This window comes from Chelmon rostratus, chromosome 7 (assembly GCF_017976325.1).
Source record: "Chelmon rostratus isolate fCheRos1 chromosome 7, fCheRos1.pri, whole genome shotgun sequence".
Classification (NCBI taxonomy): Eukaryota; Metazoa; Chordata; class Actinopteri; order Chaetodontiformes; family Chaetodontidae; genus Chelmon; species Chelmon rostratus.
In genome coordinates this window covers 1,658,205-1,676,766 of record NC_055664.1, presented here as the reverse complement: position 1 = coordinate 1,676,766, position 18,562 = coordinate 1,658,205, and the positions used below count along the sequence as shown (strand labels likewise).

The following is an 18,562-nucleotide window of genomic DNA, read 5'->3' as shown; positions in this document are numbered from 1 at the left end:
CTACACTACTTTTAAAAGACAAATATTGAACTTTTGATACTACAATTCTTTGAAGGTACCTGTTACTCGTGACTTTGAAGCGTATGGTTGATCAGCATACTTACCAACCTCTAGACATCATAGCTTACACTGGGAGACCAGACCTAACCAGGGTATCTGGGGATCTTCCCAGTTCCATTCATTATCTTGCATAGACTCACTAAGTTAATAATAACTTGTTAGTTGATCATTAGTTGTGTGTGGATTGAAAACACTATTTACACAATGCATCCCAGACCACCTCTGGAGGTGGTTTGGCGGATCAGATCCTGATCTGTCCTCAATGCATGTTGTATTTACACTTGTACTTACATGTGGCCAAGCACTATCTGCAATTGCAATCCGATCACCCAAGATGCATTTTAATGCAAGGTGTAAAAGGGGTCTATCATAGGAGGGTCTACCCAATATATGTTGACTTCTTCTCTGAATGAAAGTGATGGTCCAACTGTTGGTCAATACCCTAGAGCAGGCATCTCAAACCGGTTCCATAAAGGGCCGCGTGGCTGCAAGTTTTCATTCCAACCAAGGAGAAACACACCAGGCTGGAATCAATTAATCAGCTGATCTCAGTCTTCAGCTGACAACTAAGTGATCCCTTGATGTTGATTGGTTGGCCTGATGTGCTCCTCCTGGGTTGGAATGAAAACCTGCAGCCACGCGGCCCTTTATGGAACCGGTTTGAGATGCCTGCCCTAGAGCCTTTCTGCCAGCATGGCTAAAAAAACTGATGTGTATACTGCTACATTCATTAAAGCAGAACAACAAAATTGATGAGGCTGGCAGAGAATACTGCCAATGGTAACAGTAGATGCCATTGGCGTCCAGAGTTAAAATAGTTTAACTTTTTGCCATCATCTGCAACAGAATTTACAATCAGAAGTTATGTTATTAATTTTGATGCAACAACACCCAGAAACATATGGTTGACATCCTACTGACATGTTTTTTGTTGTTGTCTCTTTTTTAGACAGACATAAACAAGGGTTACACCAAGTGCAGTTCTCCCTTCATTATCCATGTTGGAAATTAAAGAATGACCTTATATTTTGGAGGAAAATTTCGTTTTGGAGGGAACTTATCATTCATTTTAAGTTTGCAATAGAATATTAAGAGAAAGCAAAACTAGTTATATTATAACATTTATTCCATTCAATACAACACCACCATAGCATAGAATGAACAAAAGCAATATAGCATAGCAAAATATCACCATGCATGTTTCGTTTTGCCGTCCTGCCATTCTGTCGGACTGTTCGTTTTTCCCGCGCCATCCTGATGGTGTTGTCGATCTGTTGTCTACTGTCTGCCTGAATTCATCTGAATGCAGTATAAATACAACATTCTTATCATTATGGCCTTTAAAAATCTGCAATCAATCCCTAGTTCAGATTTCAGGACTGTAGCAGATAAGAATCAGAGCAAATAAAAAAAAAAAGCTGAATTCATTCCAAGAAGGCCCTGAAATAATATGAATGTATGCCTGTGGCGGTTGACTGAGTTCAGATACGAGTGAAACACTCTCCACAGATCCCAGTCAGAGAACAATGTTAGTTTGTTTGTATCAATACTGTACTAGAGTGCTGAACACTTTCATCACACATTTGCCTACAAAATTGAGCACCCGTCGTCAAAATCTATTTTCCTGTGAATAACTAAGTAAGTAGGTAAAAGGTGACCTAACTTCCCAACAGCAGAAAGAAGACACATTTCTCTAATATTTCAAGCAAGATCACTTTTTTTTACTTTTACAGTTTTGAAAATAACAAAAAAGGACAGGCCCAAAGCAAATGTTTGTGAACCCAACACTTTGGCCAGTATCAGAGCTTGTAAAAGATTTTTGTAGCCAGCTAGGAGCCGTTCAGTTCTTGTTTTGCCCATTTTTCCTTTTAAAAGGCTTCTAGTTTTAGATTCTTGGGTTGTCTTGCATGTACTTCTTGCTTGAGGTCTATCCACAAATTTTCGATGATATTTACGTCTAGGGACTGTGAAGGCCACTGAAAAACCTTCAGCTTACACCTCTTGAAGTAGTCCACTGTGGATTTTGAAGAGTGTTTTTGATCATTATTCTGCTGTATCCATCCTCTTTTCATCATCAGCTTTTTTATAGACTGAGTGGTAACTGATTGCAGAATTTGCTAGTATTTAATTGAATGGATTCTTCCCTCTATCAGTAAAATGTTACCCGTGCCACTGGCTGCGACACAGGCCGATGATCGATCCATCCTTGTCCTTGGCAGATGGAGGGGGTTTCTTTTCATTGAATTCTGTACCTTTTTTTAATAAAACATACTTTGGTTGTTGTGGCCAAATTCATCAGTCCACAGGACTTGTTTCCAAAATGCATTCGGCTAGTTTCAATGTTCTTTTGAGCTCTGGTGCTAAAAATTTGTGGTGAGGATGCAGGAAAGTTTTCTTTTGATGACGCTTCCACGAAGTTAATATTTGTGCAGGTGTTGCACAGTAGAACAGAGCACACCGCTCCAGAGTCTGCCACAGACCCCCCCCTGCGCCATTGGACTTGGCTTTCTAACAATTCTATGAGCAGTTCTCTCAAAAAGTTTTCTTGGTCTTTCAGACCTCAGCTTGACCTCCACCATAATAGTTTTTTAATTACAGAAAAACTGAGGAAACAACTACCTGAAATGCCTTGCTATCTTTTTTAGCCTTCTCCTGCTTAGTGGGCATCAATTATTTTAATTTTCAGAGTGCTACGCTGCTGCTTAGAGGAGATCATGTCTCCTGATCGGTGGGACATGGTCTAAGGAGTCAGAGTATTTATAAAGGCCTCAAATTTGCATCACCTGGCCTTTCCTAACAATAAGTGAGAACAAGCCATCACACTATCAAGCTAATTAAGGTCAGAAACCTTGGTATAAGTAATCTCAAGAGCACAAATCTCTTGGGGTGCCCAACCATTTGCATGATGCTCCTTTTCTTGTTTTCATTCTAAAATAAAAAAGAACAGAAATTTTGACCAGGGGTGCCCATGCCACTGTATAAGTTAGTCCTCAGCAGTAACTCCAATATGAATCTTTTAAATCTGCAGCAAGTCTGTATCCTGGCTTTCCGTCAATGCCAGCAGCACACTTTATTGGTGAGTGAGCTCCTGCATTAGCCACCAGTCCTGTTCACATCGCTCATACTGAGTGGGTGGTGTACTGTGCCTCCTCACATCTGTATTGATTGGGCTCTGCTACCTCCAGCTTTGATGAGTTATAATACTCAGGTAACCTGAAATATTCACTCACTGCAGTCTCTAACGCTAGTGAGAACACATAAAAAGCAAACCAAAAGGCAGAATGAGACTATATATTCTAAACTATGCATATTTCACCACAGGAAACTGTGGAAATCCAGCTATCTTTAAAACTAGAATTGGTCAAGATTTTTACATGTATTTACAAGTCAGAGACTGTTTTAATAAAGAAATAAAGCCAGACCTCCCAGGTGAACCAAATAAAGTGATTGTGACTCCATGTAATGCACACAAGAACAAATTTAGAAGAGTAATATCCGAATTGTACCAAGGAATGGTAGCAAATAGAAACACTTCAACTTTGTACAAAAGAGATAAGTGGGAGAAAGAATTAAAGGAAGTAATAACTGACGAGATGTGGTATAATATATTTAAAACACAGCAAACAACTAGTTATTCCAGAATATGGAAAGAATTTTGCTGGAAAAACATTCTGAGATTTTTCATCACACCAAAAATGAAAAAGGGACGATTATCTGGACAACTACTCTGCTGGAGACTGTGTGGGGAACAGAATGTGGGTCACACACATATTTTTTGGTATTGCACCAAAATAACAAGATACTGGAATAATGTGTGGAAAGAGATGAAAAAGATATTAGGCTATGAGCTGCTAAAACATGCATTGTACTATACTTGGGAAATGTGACTCGAGAAAACATCCAAGACAGAGACTGGTATCTGATTAAGATTTTACTGGCGGCTTCCAAGAAAGCCATCACAAGGAAATGGTATAAAGAAGACCCCCCTACTTGGAGGAACTGGATGGAGATCATTGATGAGATACACGTTATGGAGAGACTCACACATATTATGAAACTACAACAATCATTATGCGAGAGCAGATGGGAAAAATGGACTGTCTACAAAAAACAGCATAAAGACTGAAAGTTATTTTACTGACACTATGTTCTATATGTATTGTGTTGTTTAAATGAGAAAATCAATAAAATATAAGTTACAAAAAAAAAAAAAAGTCATCACTGTACTGACATGTATGAATCCAGTGAATAATTTCCAGTGAGAAACATGCTGACTTCAATTAGAGACTATTTTTCAGGTGACGTACAGAGCACTGGTAGAGAGTTCATCACATGGTAAAAGATTGGAGAAAAAAATGGAAACAGAGTGCTGAGAGCTGACAGGCAAGTGACAGAGAGCAGTAAGAGGAAGGGTGGGGGAATGCCAGAAAACCATCTTAGGCCGCAGTGGAGATTCAGGGCCCTGAATCTGGAGATCGAGAATGGGCCCTGTGGAATACTTCCTGTGCTGTTTAAGTGCCAAAGACTGTGCATCGCATGAGCTCAACCAATTCAGACTGGTAGCCTCAACTTCCAACCTAATGAAGACCCTGGAGAGGATTATACTTAACCACCTCCATCACCTGGTGAGCAGCGGACTAGATCCCTCTACAGTTTGCATACCAACCAGGCATTGGTGTGGAAGACATTGACATTGTGGTAAGTACAAATACCTGGGTGTCCACCTCAACAACAAACTGGACTGGACCACCAATACAGATGCTCAGTATAGGAAGGGCCATCTGCTGAGAAGACTGAGGTCCTTTGGAGTATGTAAGACGCTGCTAAAAACTTTCTATGACTCTGTGGTTGCATCTGCAGTCTTTTACGCAGTGGTCTGCTGGGGCTGTGGAAGCTCTGAGAGGGACAGAAAGAGACTGAACAGACTGGTCAGGAGAGCTGGCTCTGTCCTGGACTGTCCTCTGGACACCACTAAGGATGTAGGTAAGAGGAGGATGTTAGCCAAGCTGACATCTGTCATTGACAACCCCTCCCACCCCCTGCATGACACAGTGGGGGCCCTCAGCAGCTCCTTTAGTAACAGACTGCTGCATCCACTCTGAAAGAAGGAATACTCAACCATTACAACAGCCATCAGGTAATTCAGCTCAGGCATTGTATAATGTAGCACTGTGTTCACACACACAGTTTTTTTTTTTTTTTTTGCACTACTGTAAAACATCCTTGCACCTCATACACGTTATAACCTGTGCAATATTACATTCCTTTTTTTTAAATAATATTTTTATTTCCACTGTGACACATATATATATGATTATCTACTGTGCAATAGAGCAAATACTGTACTTTACATTTATCCATAACCACATGCAATTTTTGTTTAAATCCCTGTGCAATTTTTTCAATATTTCTCAAGTACTTTCCATTGGCAATATATTTTCTATAGTCTTTTGTATAAAATGTACATATAGATCATCAGCTTCTTTTTTTGTTTTTGTATTTTTTATTCACTATTGCCTTTGCTATTCGCTATTTTAATTGATGCTGCCTGCAACACCAAAATTTCCCCAGGTGGAAATTAATAAAATTGATCTTATCTTACCTATGTTTCTATCTCATGTTGGGGTTTATTTCTCAGTAGGAACCTGCTCACTCTACATCATCCCTTGCATGTAGTGCTATTTATGGTTCAGTTCATTTTTTTCCTGTTCTGTTTCTGCAGTTGATCTCTGACCCCTGCAGCACATTTCACCCTGCCTCTAGCCTCTACCCATGTCTTCCACATGTTAGAGCTTAGTCTCCTAGAAATCTAACATGACCACCATCACCAGCACTCCCCCACCTGTCTTTAGCTCTCACCTCCAGGCGTTTGACCTGAGTCTTCTCAAACTCCAGCTTGGTCTCGAGTTCACGGATCTTGGCCTCCTGCCGGCTCACAAGGGATTTCTCCACCATGGACTGTTCCTGGAACTCCAGCTGGCTCTGGAGGGCTTGCATCTAAGACACAAACATACTTCAGGTTTTCATATGGTTACTGGAGGAGCTAATGTTTGGTTGTATGAAAACCTTTAGCATCCTGGATCACAATGGCACAAGGCAGAGCAGATGCAAAGTCACTTCACTCTTTACACTTTTACATTTCTGTCTGTCTCCATATTAAACAAACAAGATACATGTGAATTACGTAAATAAAAAGTTGGTTCTGTATTGGTACTGAATCAGAACAGGTACAATATAGAACATTTTCCAATGATATTGAAATTATGAGACTGAAACTGTCTGAAACTTTCTCTAGGCAACAATAACTCATCTAATCATCATTCAATATGCAGTAAACCGTGAAAGAGCAACTACTTCAGACTGTCAGTCCAAAACCCTAAAATATTTTGTTTCCCTTCATAAAAACAAGTACGAGCAGCAAATCTTCACAGTTAAGAAGCTGGAACAAGTAATAGATTTCAATTCTTACTAGAAAAGTAACACAGAATCAAGCCCAAAAATTTAAGTGGTCACTGTTCTTGAACCTTTTTGAAGTACAGTTACTATCCTGGTTCTGAAAGGTTACTCTATGGAGTTCAAAAATATCCAAAAGTAAGAATCAGTGATACTGAACCAGGTTTACAGAGACACAAACATGGTACAATGAGAGATTGTTTCTCTAGATTGTTAACATTTTAATGTAGCGTTGTGTATGCACTCTAGTTACAAAATGAGCAACTGCTGTCCCAATAGAAATGATATCTTTAAACAGGTTACACAGCTGCGGATTTTAAATGATGTATAGTATAGTGTAGATTCAAACGAATGACAGACTCATCTCGAACAAGTCAAATGTTCCTCTGCTGCATTACAGCATGGGATTTTGGTGGTCAGTTAGGTAAATATGATTAACAAATTCTGTTTTCTAAGTAACTGCTGAGCATCAATCAAAAACTCTGTGTGAAATGACATCAGCACTAGATTCCAGTTCACTAACCATGCACTGCTGGTTCCCTCCTCTTGTCAGATATTTGTCTTTTAAAGCTGACAGAGGAGTGAAGTCCAACTTGTTCTACCCTGTCAAATCTCTCCCTGCCTGCTTTGCTGTGTATTTAGAGAAACTGCTGTTAACTGGCTGTCCTTGTCACATCAGTGCTATGCTTAGAGTGGAAAACCAGCATCTACCTTCTCTTGGACCTCCTGCTTCTCCTTGAGGGCCTCCTCCAGCTGGGCTTGGAGGTCACTGATCTGAGCCAGGTTCTGTGCCAACTGAAACCCCACAAACACGCAAAAGAAGAAAAGCCAATGAGCAACATGATACTACAAGTATGCAGACGATGCATACCTGTATAGCCAAACAGCTAAAAACATAATAAGAAGACTGAGTACAACATGATGACATCACAGTGACCGTACCTTAACAAATACTGTAAATCTGCTAGAAAGACCTTTTTTAGTCTGCGGAAAGCATATCAGTATATCTGATCTCATATTGACCTGTGTGAAATATTTGAGACGAGCGCTGTTTTTCACAGTAGATGAAGCACTCTGCTAAAGCGAGTCCCACCAGGACTTCAGCTGCCTCAGTTTAGACGGGAAGGATGGATTCATTTGGAGCCAGTGGAGGCAGATCACTCGTCATTCGATCAGCGATGGAAAGGAAGCACTTTTACTCCACTTTCATCTCCACTTGCTGCATATACAGCTACATTACAACTAGAGGTGGGGGAATATGGACTCAATTGGCAGGGATGGATGGTGTTAAAACAATACAATGTAAAGCCTGATCTAGGAATTGTACCTTTTACAAATTAACTTGAAATTTGAAGGTTCTGAAGGTTCTCTCGGGAGGTTCTGACCTCTTGTGACACTGTTCTTTTGTGAGTGGGTCTGTGTTTAATTCATTTTGTGCATACGGTGTGTAATAATTATGGACTGTGTTGTTAAAATAACTGAATTCTGTTTTATTTAAAGACTAATACTAAATCCACTTTGTTGAGTTGTAAATCATATGAACACTTACTTCATCATAATACTGATCCCAGTATCAGTCTATAGTGTTCTTTTTCTGGAAAAAGACAAACTTTTTCCAGAAACTAGATTTTTTAAATATTATATTATATTATATAGTTTAAATATTTGGTATTGCCTTGTACTTCACACCCCCAAAGTACAAAGCAAGAGTTTGGAATTGCAAAGTTCTATATGAAGACATGGGAGCATGCAACTGAAAGTAGTAGCACCTAGTAGTCCACAGTGTTGATCAGTGTTTCCATATGTTTATGTGCTCTCTACCACTCATTCACATCCCCCTTTCTCCACAGCCTCTGCCGCTTCTGCTGTAGCCTTAGCAAGCTAAGATCACAGTGTAGACCAGCTGGACTCTAAACCTCCATCTGGACTGCCACTGAAGGTGCAGACTTTGGTAGACTGAATCAATGTCACTGCTTTCTATGTTGAGTGAAAAAAGACAGTTCAGGTTATGCTAATTAAAACCTCAGGCTGGAATTACACAACTCTGAACATATACGTGAACACTCTGCGGAGAGGGGTGCGATGGGCAACCATAGGTCGCAGAGGCTTTCACACATCCTAAATCTCAAGATCATGCTGTAGTTGGGGCGACCGTGGCTCAGGAGGAAGAGTGGTCGTCCACCTATCAGAAGGCTGTCGATCCCTGGCCTTGGCAGTCTACATATCGAAGTATCCTTGGGCAAGATACTGAACCCCAAGTAGCTGTGTGAATGTGTTATTGCTCATAATGAGCAGGTGGCATTGCTACCATGTGTGAATGGGTGAATGCAGGCTCGTGCTGTAAAGCCGTTGACTGGTCGGCAGACTAGAAAAGCGCTTTATAGATACACTCCATTTACCATTTACCATTCGTCATTGGTTGGTTGATTTAACTTGTGTTTGGCGCTAGGTTTGAAACAAAGACAAACGTCTGGGTTTTACATGTATTTGAATGTGGGAAGTGGCCATGTTCAAGCTAAAATGGGGTGTTTAGTTTCTTTTCAAATAGTAGGAGTTTAAACAGATTCTGTGCATTGTGTGTCATTTCATTTTTTGGTCTTTGTTTTAAAGTGATCATGAAACCTAACCTAACCCGTAAATGTCAAAGTAAGGTACAAATGAAAACACACTAGAAAGAGGAAAGACAAAGGAACATTTAAAATCCTGTCTTAAATTATTTTGACATCAGTAAAGATCAATTCTGAAATTCCATGTTAAAATCAAAAAATGAATGAATAAATAAATAATAATAAACAATATAAAGGATAAATCTGCATAAGGACACACATGTAATTTTCGGGTCTATAACTATTCAGTTAGAACACTCTAGACTCATCATCACATATTTGTGCACAGTGTATGAAACACACAGAGAGGAGAAAACCAGACCTGGGCCACAGCAGCTTTGTGTTTCTTCATCAGCTCGTTTAGATCCTCCTGGTCCTCCTCCATTCTTGACTGCAGGTCATTCTTCTCTCTCTGCAGACGACTCAGCTGCTCCTCCAGCTGATGGACAGAGGGCAAATCAAGGAGATTTGTAAAAAGATCAACATAGCTGTGTGGTCTCTATTTCAGATAAAACTGGACAAAGGATGGCAGCTGAATCTCCCACCAAAACCTTTATTACAGATACAAAATAAACCTAATTCCCACAAGTAAATCTCTGTGCTTCACACGGGGTCAAGCTCTCTAAATATTTTGTTCAGTGAGTCAAATATTGTTAGTACTTTTATTATTAATTCAAGACCACACTTTACTCATTTGTGCACAAAAAACAGTTTTTAACAAAGTGTATTTAACAATGTAGAAATATTTTCTAGTCAGACTGGTGTGGCTTTCTCTTTTTTTTCCCTGCATCATCTCCATCAGCAGTTGTAAAATACGAGTCTGGAGCTGTGCTTTGACTTTGCAGGCCTGCCACTCTATGCACAAGCAGAGGATGAGGAGAACTCTGATCACAGGGCCCAACAGGGGTTATTTAAGTTTCCAGTCATAACCAAGATATTCAATTAGAGGCTAAAAGCCAACAGCGACTGCCTCGTACCTTCAGCTGAGGCGAGGGGCTGCGCTGAAGTAATCCTATTTCCATAATGACTGGGATAATATACAAAAGAGGGAGACAGGGTGATGGTGCACAGCTATGGATTAATAAATGATGACTAATGTGACTATGTGAAAAGGCTAATGAATCCATTTGCAAATAGTGAGTAGATGAGAAGTGAGGGACAGGCACAGCTGATACTGTTGCATTCATCTTCTTAAGAATCAGTCCAAACAGGATATAGAATGAACCCAAATCATTGAATCAAAAGAAGCTTCAAAGGATGGTTTTAGAGTATGAGGGTAAGATTTATTTATTCCTTATCTATTTTTATTAATACTGTCCCCTGCTGAGATGTACTAAGGTGCACTTCAGTAACTAAAAATATCCATGTGATATCTGGGACAAATTCACACTTTCCTTTTTTAGATCCACCGTTGGCCTCACAGAGTGCTGACAAAAGCTTTGAAAGCAGCTCCAGCATGATAGATGACCTAATTTCCAAACCGCATAATGTTAAAGAGGACAGATTTCTTTAAGATTTTAAGCAAATTCCTTTTATAGTTCCATCTTTTACAGTTTGAAAATAACAAAAAAGTAAAATAAAAGTTTGGGCAGTACTTAGTAACACCCCACAGCTTATAAAGACTTTTTGTAGCTAGCTATCTAGTCTTTCAGCTCTTGTTTGGGAAGTTTTTGGCCATTCTTCTTTTCAAAAGGCTTCTAGTTCTGTGAGATTCTTGGGCCGTCTTGCATTTACTGCTCTTATAAGGTCTATCCACAGATTTTCCATGATGCTTTGGTGAGGGAACTGTGAGGACCATGGCAAAACCTTCAGCATGTGCTTCTTGAGGTAGTGCATTGTGCATTTGGAGGTGTGTTTAGGGTCAATGAGCCAATGAGCAAATATTATATTTTAAATTCCTAAATCAATAGGACTTGTTTTCAAAATGCATGAGGCTTTTTTTGAATGTTCCTTTGTGAACTCTGGTGCTGAATTTGTGGTGAGGATGCAGGAAAGGTCTTGGAAGGCCTTTTGCTGTATGATTAGCTTTTCTGGCGATCCCACAGATAGTTCTGTTGGAAAGCTTTCTTGGTCTTTCAGACTTTAAACCTAGATGCAATCCACCTGTCCATGTTTTACTAGTATCTGTGCCTGACCTGTAGCTGCATCAAGTCAATGATCTTTACCATTCACTGCATTTTGGACATAATATTCTCCCTTGGTAAAATACACAGTCCAACTCTCCAAGATGCCATGTCATCTTACTTTAACTGGCTGTGTTAAAACCAACAGGCTGTAATTTCTCTTTCACAAGCAGGACAGAAAGTACAAGCAGATTCAACCTCATTGATTAAGAGAGTAAAATTTAGGCCACAGGAACAGGACACAAAATAAGAAAAGTCATGCAAAAAGGACAGAGAAACATAAAGGTCAAAAAAGATTAGGAGAGGCTGAGGTAGGAAAAAAATTTGCAAACTATACATGTGAAGAAAGAGGTATAGACAGCCCAGCTACCACCAGAGATGGTGTAGCCTTATAAAAGCCTCAAAAACACAAACTGATGTGATTACCACTGATGATCACCTCCAAATGTTGTGATAGCTATTGCTTTTTCCTCCTATTCAACAGTGATATCTAGTAAACTTAATCATTAACTTGATCAGCTTGTGGTTGTGTCACTCGAGGAAACTTGTTATAAATGCTGTTTTTGAAGGCCAGGAGGATCCAGCGAGGTGTACTGACCGCCTGTTTTGTTTTGGAGATGTCCTCCATCTGAACGTGCAGATCTTCAATCTCCACCTCCATGGATTTACGAGCTTTAACTGCAGCTGAGCAGGTGAACCCAGACTCCTCCAGCTGGAACAGGCACAAAATGCAGGAAAATGTATCAGTTCAGTAACCTCAGAGTAACTTGTTACCAATACAGTATATACACTGACTGTAAAACTCTCTCAGTTGTTTCTGGACCCAGTCCAACATGCTAAACTCAACAGTGGTTTGTTGTTTTTTTGTTGAGAGAAAATACAGCTAGTCTGTACTCGAGACCTGAGGTTTGCAAACTGTGAACCCCACCTTGAGAGACACGAGAGGCATGAGTCACTGTGTCGTCATAACTCAGTCAAACCTGAGCAGACAAAAATCATACACCTATTTTCGTGACTGGGCTTTATAACACTTCCCAAGCAAATCATTATTCTGATATCAATTGCAAATACATGTTCAAGAATTCACTTAAAACACATAGAATAAAGATGCTCCCTAGAACTTTTCACATCAAAGTAATCCCATGATAGCTGTGTGTACATCCATGTGTACACTGCAATCAGGAACTGCTAAAAGCTAATTCTACATGGATCTTATATCCCTGAAACACTCGCAACAATAGTTAGCCCCCCCAACTCTCTAACCTAAAAGCAAGACCCCAAGAATGAAAGAGACATTTGACACAATGAGACTCTTGGCATCTTTCCATAGTTATTTAGTATCTCTGTGTTATTGTCTTGCCTCTCAATGTGAGCTATTATGCAGCTGTTGAAACGTCTCTGGCCTGGCTTTGCACAGCTTAAAAACCTGGTGCAGTGAGTGTACATGTATACATTGGTGTTTTCATGGCTATACCTGGTTCTTGAGCTGGGCGATCTCCCTCTTGCTGGGTGCGTTGTTCTTTATATGATCCAACATGATCTGGGCATCAGCCAGCAGAGCCTTGGTTCTCTTCAGGTCTTTCCTCAAACGCTTCTCAGTCTCAATGTCATCACATCTCACCTGGGAAACAGGTACAGCGAAGTTCATCTAAGACTGTTCTAGCTTCGACAGGGATGGGATCCATCTCGCTGTGTGCAGAGTAGTTACCTTATCCTGTGCTGTCAGAAGTTTTGATTCCAGCTCTCTCTTCTCTTTCAGCACCTTCTGCTTCTCATCATACTCTTCTTCAAGCTGGACTTCCATTTGCTTCAGCTAGACACACACACAAGACATTTCAGTGTTCATGCAAACACCATCATCAATTGCAAAGAGTGAGAGGACACATAAGTAATAATATATAATAAAAATATAGTAAGAATACATGAAAAGAATTCCCATGATCAGCACATGACCTAAGATATAAAAGTCACATGACAACATGACGGTCTTCCTCTGTCACTGCCACCACCGTCAGTTTTTACAACTGATGATGGTGTTCAGAAGTGATTTTAATAAACCTCTTTGACATCATCAAGTAATGCATTACTAGGTAAATGTCACTGGAATACAGAGTGTGTAGACACAGCGCTCCCAGCTTGTGTGAGTGTAGAAAATGCTAATTATGCGTGGGCTAATGAGGGCTTGACTGGTGAAGGCCAGTGACGGGGCAGTCAGCACTGGCAAAGCAAAACAAACACACAACAGCATTAACAGCAGTTAACAGCAACAAAGCTGAAGACGCACCCAGACTTCAACAGCAAACCACCCACTCACTCAATCTGCCACCCACACTCCTCCACTCCACTGCATTTCCATCACATTAATATCATGTTAAACCACCAATGGGAGCCATTCTGTTCATATACAAACAAATGTGACTCAAGAAAAGGTCAAACAATTTACATGATGGATCTTATACAAATACAATTATAAATGCAGCTGGCAATTCTGTATATGTTTATGAATTTATTTAATATTTTAGTGAGAAACAGTCCAACAGACTAATTCATCTGGACCAAGACATGACAAACCCCATGTCATGCAAACCACACTGCTGCAGTTTTTTGTTTCAACGCAAATGCTGTTTTAAATCACTAATTATTTGCAATTTTTTTCTTTTGTGCTACCGTCAGTTAACTCAAAACTTATGTATGCGTTTCAAAGTCTACAAGAAACGGATCATGGCCTCTGAGAAATATTTCATGATTGACCTCATCAACTTCAAATCAAATTAAATCAAAATTTATTTCTAAAGCACATTTAAAAACAACCACAGTTGACCACAGTGCTGTAAATGATAAAAGGGCATGACATAAAACAAATAAAACACATAAGAAAATAAAAATTAGAAAATGCTCAGCTGATCTTAAATCTCTCCCTTCATTTGTTTTTGTAAACACATACTTATTCTGAATTTCATAAACAAGGATGGAGTGAGGTTTACCGCTTCAAGAGAAAGTATGTGCAAATAGAACAAAAGTTTAAGAACAAGTTTTCTCAAAGCAAGGAATTTAGAAGGAATGTACAATCCATAATATCATTACAAGATTCAGAGAATCTGGAGAAACCTCCGTAAGTCAGGGGTATAGCTGAAAACTGGGTGCAATAAAAGGTGGACAGTGAAGACCTGCAGTGCGTCGGTTGTTTATTTATTTCATGATTTGCCCAGTTTTGGCTAAGCGCCTGTCCTCTTTGGTTTGGATGGGAATGTAATTGTAATTGTAATTTCTGGTGTTTTGGAGCAACATACTAGGTGCTGCAATCCAGACAACATCTTTTCCAGGGATGACCCTGCTTATTCCAGCAAGACAATACCAAGTCCCATTCTGCATGTATTAGAACAGTGTGGCTTTAAGCTAAGAGTGGAGGTACTATATTGGCCTGCCCATTATGAAATACAGTATACAACAAGACCCCAGACTGTTGAGAAACTAAAGTAGTATATCACGCAAGAATGGGAAAGAATTTAAAATAATGTTAAAAACTTCCTCAGTTCCCAAACGCTTACTGAGTGTTGTTAAAAGTAAAGGTGAAGACACAGTGGTAAACAGGCCTGTCCTGACTGTTTTGGAACGTGTTGTAGGCATCAAATTCAGAATGAGCAGATAATGAGTGAGTGTATATTTACAAAAAACAAACAGTGATTATCAGTCTGAGAATTAAATATCTTGTCTTTGTAATGTATTCAATTGAATATAGAGAAGCAATGTCAAGCATTGCATTCTGTTTTATTTCTACACTATACAGTGTCACAGCTTTTTTGGAATCAGGTTTGTACCAAGACAACAGGAAAGTGCTCAGTTTGTATTTACAGCACATCAGCAACAGCAAATCACTGAAACAAGATAATTCAGTGATTAGAAATAATGTTCTGTCTCTAATAGAAGCCCCTAAAGGCAGTTCAAACGAAGGGGTTCATATCGGTCCCAGCTACTGTTTGAGGATATATACGGTTAACTATGTGGCCTAAATGGTATGAACAACAGCTAACCAAGATGCTAAGCACACATGTGGTGCATGTCTGGAAAGCAATGAATTTAACTGCAACTGTGTACTTTCATGCAAGGAGGAAGGTTGTATGTAAGGAAATAGTCAAATGTTGATGCCAGTTCAACAAAAACACTAGTGATTGAACAAAAAAGACCCCATAGAATCATGAAAAATGATTAGTTGTGATTTATGGTCATTCTTAGAACTATAATAAACACATTACTGAAAGGTTATTGGAGCTTCACCCATACTAGGAACTAAAAGTCAGCATATCTCAGTCTACTCTTTTTTAATTCTCTTGTGAGTTGCCCTTAAATAAGTATTGATTGGCTGATTCAGTCATTAGATACAGATCTGGACCTGATGGTGAGCCATTAGAAGGCAGGAAGAATCTAAATTCAAGCAGAAGACATCTGAGAGGAGCACCATCTCTTGATGTTTCTCTGTCACTGTTTCTGTTGCTTCTCCCACACATCACATGCAATGAACCTGCTTACCTTCTTGCTGCAGGACTGTCTGATCTCTTCCACTTCGTCGTCTTTGCTCTCAATATCCTTGGAATGGGTTTGACGCAAACGCTCCATCTCCATCTCCAGACGCAGCTTGGCCTACAAGAAAAAAACGCACGTGTCAAACCCTGCACTCATCAAGGCTTAAAGGAGCACTTTGCTGACTTTCAAATGATGTCCATATACAGTATTATTCACAGGTATGTCCACAGTCGTTGCTTTGTTCTCTATACTGCCAATAAACTCTGTTCACAGTGGAAGGAGAACAGGGAGTGAGGCTGAGAAAAATGCTACTTTCTCCTTTTCTGTCTGGAAACATCACTTCAGCTCAATCTTCTGCTAAGCTTGAGAACTGATTTCTGATATATATTGATCCACCATAAAATATTAGAATAATATCAGTACGGAAAACATCACAGTTCATGAGCGACGAGAGAAGTTTTCCACGCACTCTGTGAGAAAGTCTTTAACTTGTGTCCTGTAATAGATATAATTTCTCTCACCTACAGCTCCCACTGATAAGCTTGAGGATGGTGTGATGCCCTGGATACAGTGGTTAGAATATGGATTGATATTTGTGCCCCCTTCGATATCAGTGACCGCAGGGGGCCAAATTAATTTATTCCCAACGGCTCCACTTTAGCCTGTCTCACACATAATTTCCAGTTAAGTATCGGGATAACCTTTCAGGCACCACTCATGATTGTCACCATTTACACATGCAGCTACATTCAGGCACATCTCCTTCTTATGTCTTGTCACACTTGCCGGGTTGATGGGGATAGATGGGGGAAGGGACAGTCCAGCAGAGGGTGTCTCTATTTTCAGGATTACAGCAGTTTTTGTCTGGTGCCAATAAAAGGAGTGTGTTTGCAAACAAAAGAACTTGTTGTGCTCATTAAGCCTCCTTCTTCTTCCTTTTTCTAATCACCCACCAAGGCACTGGCAGGGCAGCTGTAAACAAGTCACAGATTTGAGGAAGTCATCAGCACAGTTTTGTGATTGGTTTGCTCACTCCATGTGAAAGCGTCTTCTGTCAAATATCAACCGCTGCACCCATTCACATGGGACCCGATGCAGGAACTGTTCCTGCACATTCCAAGGACAAATGCATGTGAAGCTTAGCATAAAGACTGGAAGCAGGCTCACCTGGCCCAGTCACACAAACCAACAGCCATAAAGCTCGTTAATTAACATGTTGTTTCGCTTGTTTAACCATCACACAAACAGGAATGTGAAAAAAGACATTTTGTGGTTTTAGCTCTCTACAGCATGAACTAGTTTTTGACGAACATCATAACTTCCCAGAAAACACAACATTTCTGTTTTTGTATGGATTGAACAAATGAGACAAGTGTTAATTAGTGAGCTTCAGAGTTGTTGGTAGGCTCATTTCCAAACTTTAGACAGAGACAGGCTAACTGCTATCAGTCTTTATGCTAAGCGAGGCTAAGCAAGTACAAACATGACAATTATACTGATTTTCACATCTAACTCTCAGAAAGATAAAGTGCATTTCCCAAAACCACTTCAATTATTATGATCTCTGGAGGACACAACAGCGTCTATGCCCTCTAATAGTTCACACTTCTCCAAATAGAGATGCAGGGCTGTAAGAGATTTTTTTGATTGGCAAGGGCAGTAGTATTCGGTCAATCATGACAAATAGTGACAAACTCTGTCTGACAACCTGTCCGACAACAAACAGCAAGCAGGTAAAGTTAGAGACTAGCTGGTGAGCACAGTGGAGCATTTAGAGATCGATTCTTCTTCGGATTTTGTGAAGACAAAAAAAAAAAAGAGCTAAAAAATACCACTGAACTGATTTATTAGGTGGACACAAGCACCACTCCAAATGAAATTCAGGGCTTTGTCTGCCAGGTTGATTTTGTATTCGTCCGTCATGCGGTGATCAAAAATGAACAAATGCAGTTGTAATACTGTGTTGAATATTTCCCTGTGATCAAAGCACTAAGAGTTTTGTCTATACCTGCTCCAACATCTGGATGGTGCCAGCCTGCTCATCCAGCTCCTCTTCCTGGTCCTTCATCTTGGCCTCCATATCACGAAGCTGCTTCCTCACCTGAAAAATAGAAAATAGCAGAAAAATAGTCAAAATAATACATAATATTCACATATATAGTAAAAAATAGAGCATATTCACTTGATAAAAAAAACAAAACTTAACTGTATAACAGACTACATGTCTTGACTGACTATTACTAACAGAACCTTTTAAGGGTCAAAAAAAGAAGGTTTCGTGCAAAGTTTTAGTACTAAGAACTTGATAGTACAAATGCTAAATCCAGCAGTAACTACAATAAAACACAAAAAAAAAACAATGATAAAAAGAAAAAGAAAGAAGACCTTGGCCAAAGATGCCTCATCCTTGGATTCCTGGGAGTTAAGGTCCTGCAGCTCAGCCTCCAGCTGGTCTAGCTTCAGGTTGACTGCACACACCTCCAGGTCCTTGTCCTGCAGGACAGAAGGTTACAGTCAGACAGACAGGAAGGGACAGTCAGGAGCAGGAGCAGACACATACATATGTTTTGAGGGAAGCTGTCAGTAGGTGGCTACAACCTGTTAACTCAGAGAGGAATACTTCCACAACTTGGGTTCATATTTGCAAAGTTGCAGTGCAAACGTCCAGACCTTTATCGTGCATGTGATCAAGATCACCACAAGTTTACACAGACCAAACAGGGGATGTTAAATTACAATGCGTGTAAAAACTGACAAAAACTCAGAATAGTTCCCTTAGTATAACTTCAAAACATGAGG

The 18,562-nt window shown here is 39.8% G+C and overlaps 1 protein-coding gene across 5 annotated transcripts in view; it reads right to left on the bottom strand.

Annotated features, from left to right (window-relative positions):
• The window catches only part of myo18ab (myosin XVIIIAb), a 135,710-nt gene that overhangs the window by 19,811 nt on the left and 97,337 nt on the right, over positions 1–18,562 (bottom strand). For all 5 annotated transcript variants that reach the window (XM_041939928.1, XM_041939930.1, XM_041939929.1 and 2 more), the window contains 9 exons: positions 18,149–18,256; positions 17,772–17,864; positions 15,770–15,880; positions 12,951–13,055; positions 12,717–12,863; positions 11,841–11,954; positions 9,442–9,558; positions 7,225–7,308; positions 5,920–6,057 (listed from right to left, as the gene is read on the bottom strand). In XM_041939928.1, the coding sequence (XP_041795862.1) occupies positions 5,920–6,057; positions 7,225–7,308; positions 9,442–9,558; positions 11,841–11,954; positions 12,717–12,863; positions 12,951–13,055; positions 15,770–15,880; positions 17,772–17,864; positions 18,149–18,256 (1,017 nt within the window). The remainder of the gene's footprint in view (positions 1–5,919; positions 6,058–7,224; positions 7,309–9,441; positions 9,559–11,840; positions 11,955–12,716; positions 12,864–12,950; positions 13,056–15,769; positions 15,881–17,771; positions 17,865–18,148; positions 18,257–18,562) is intronic.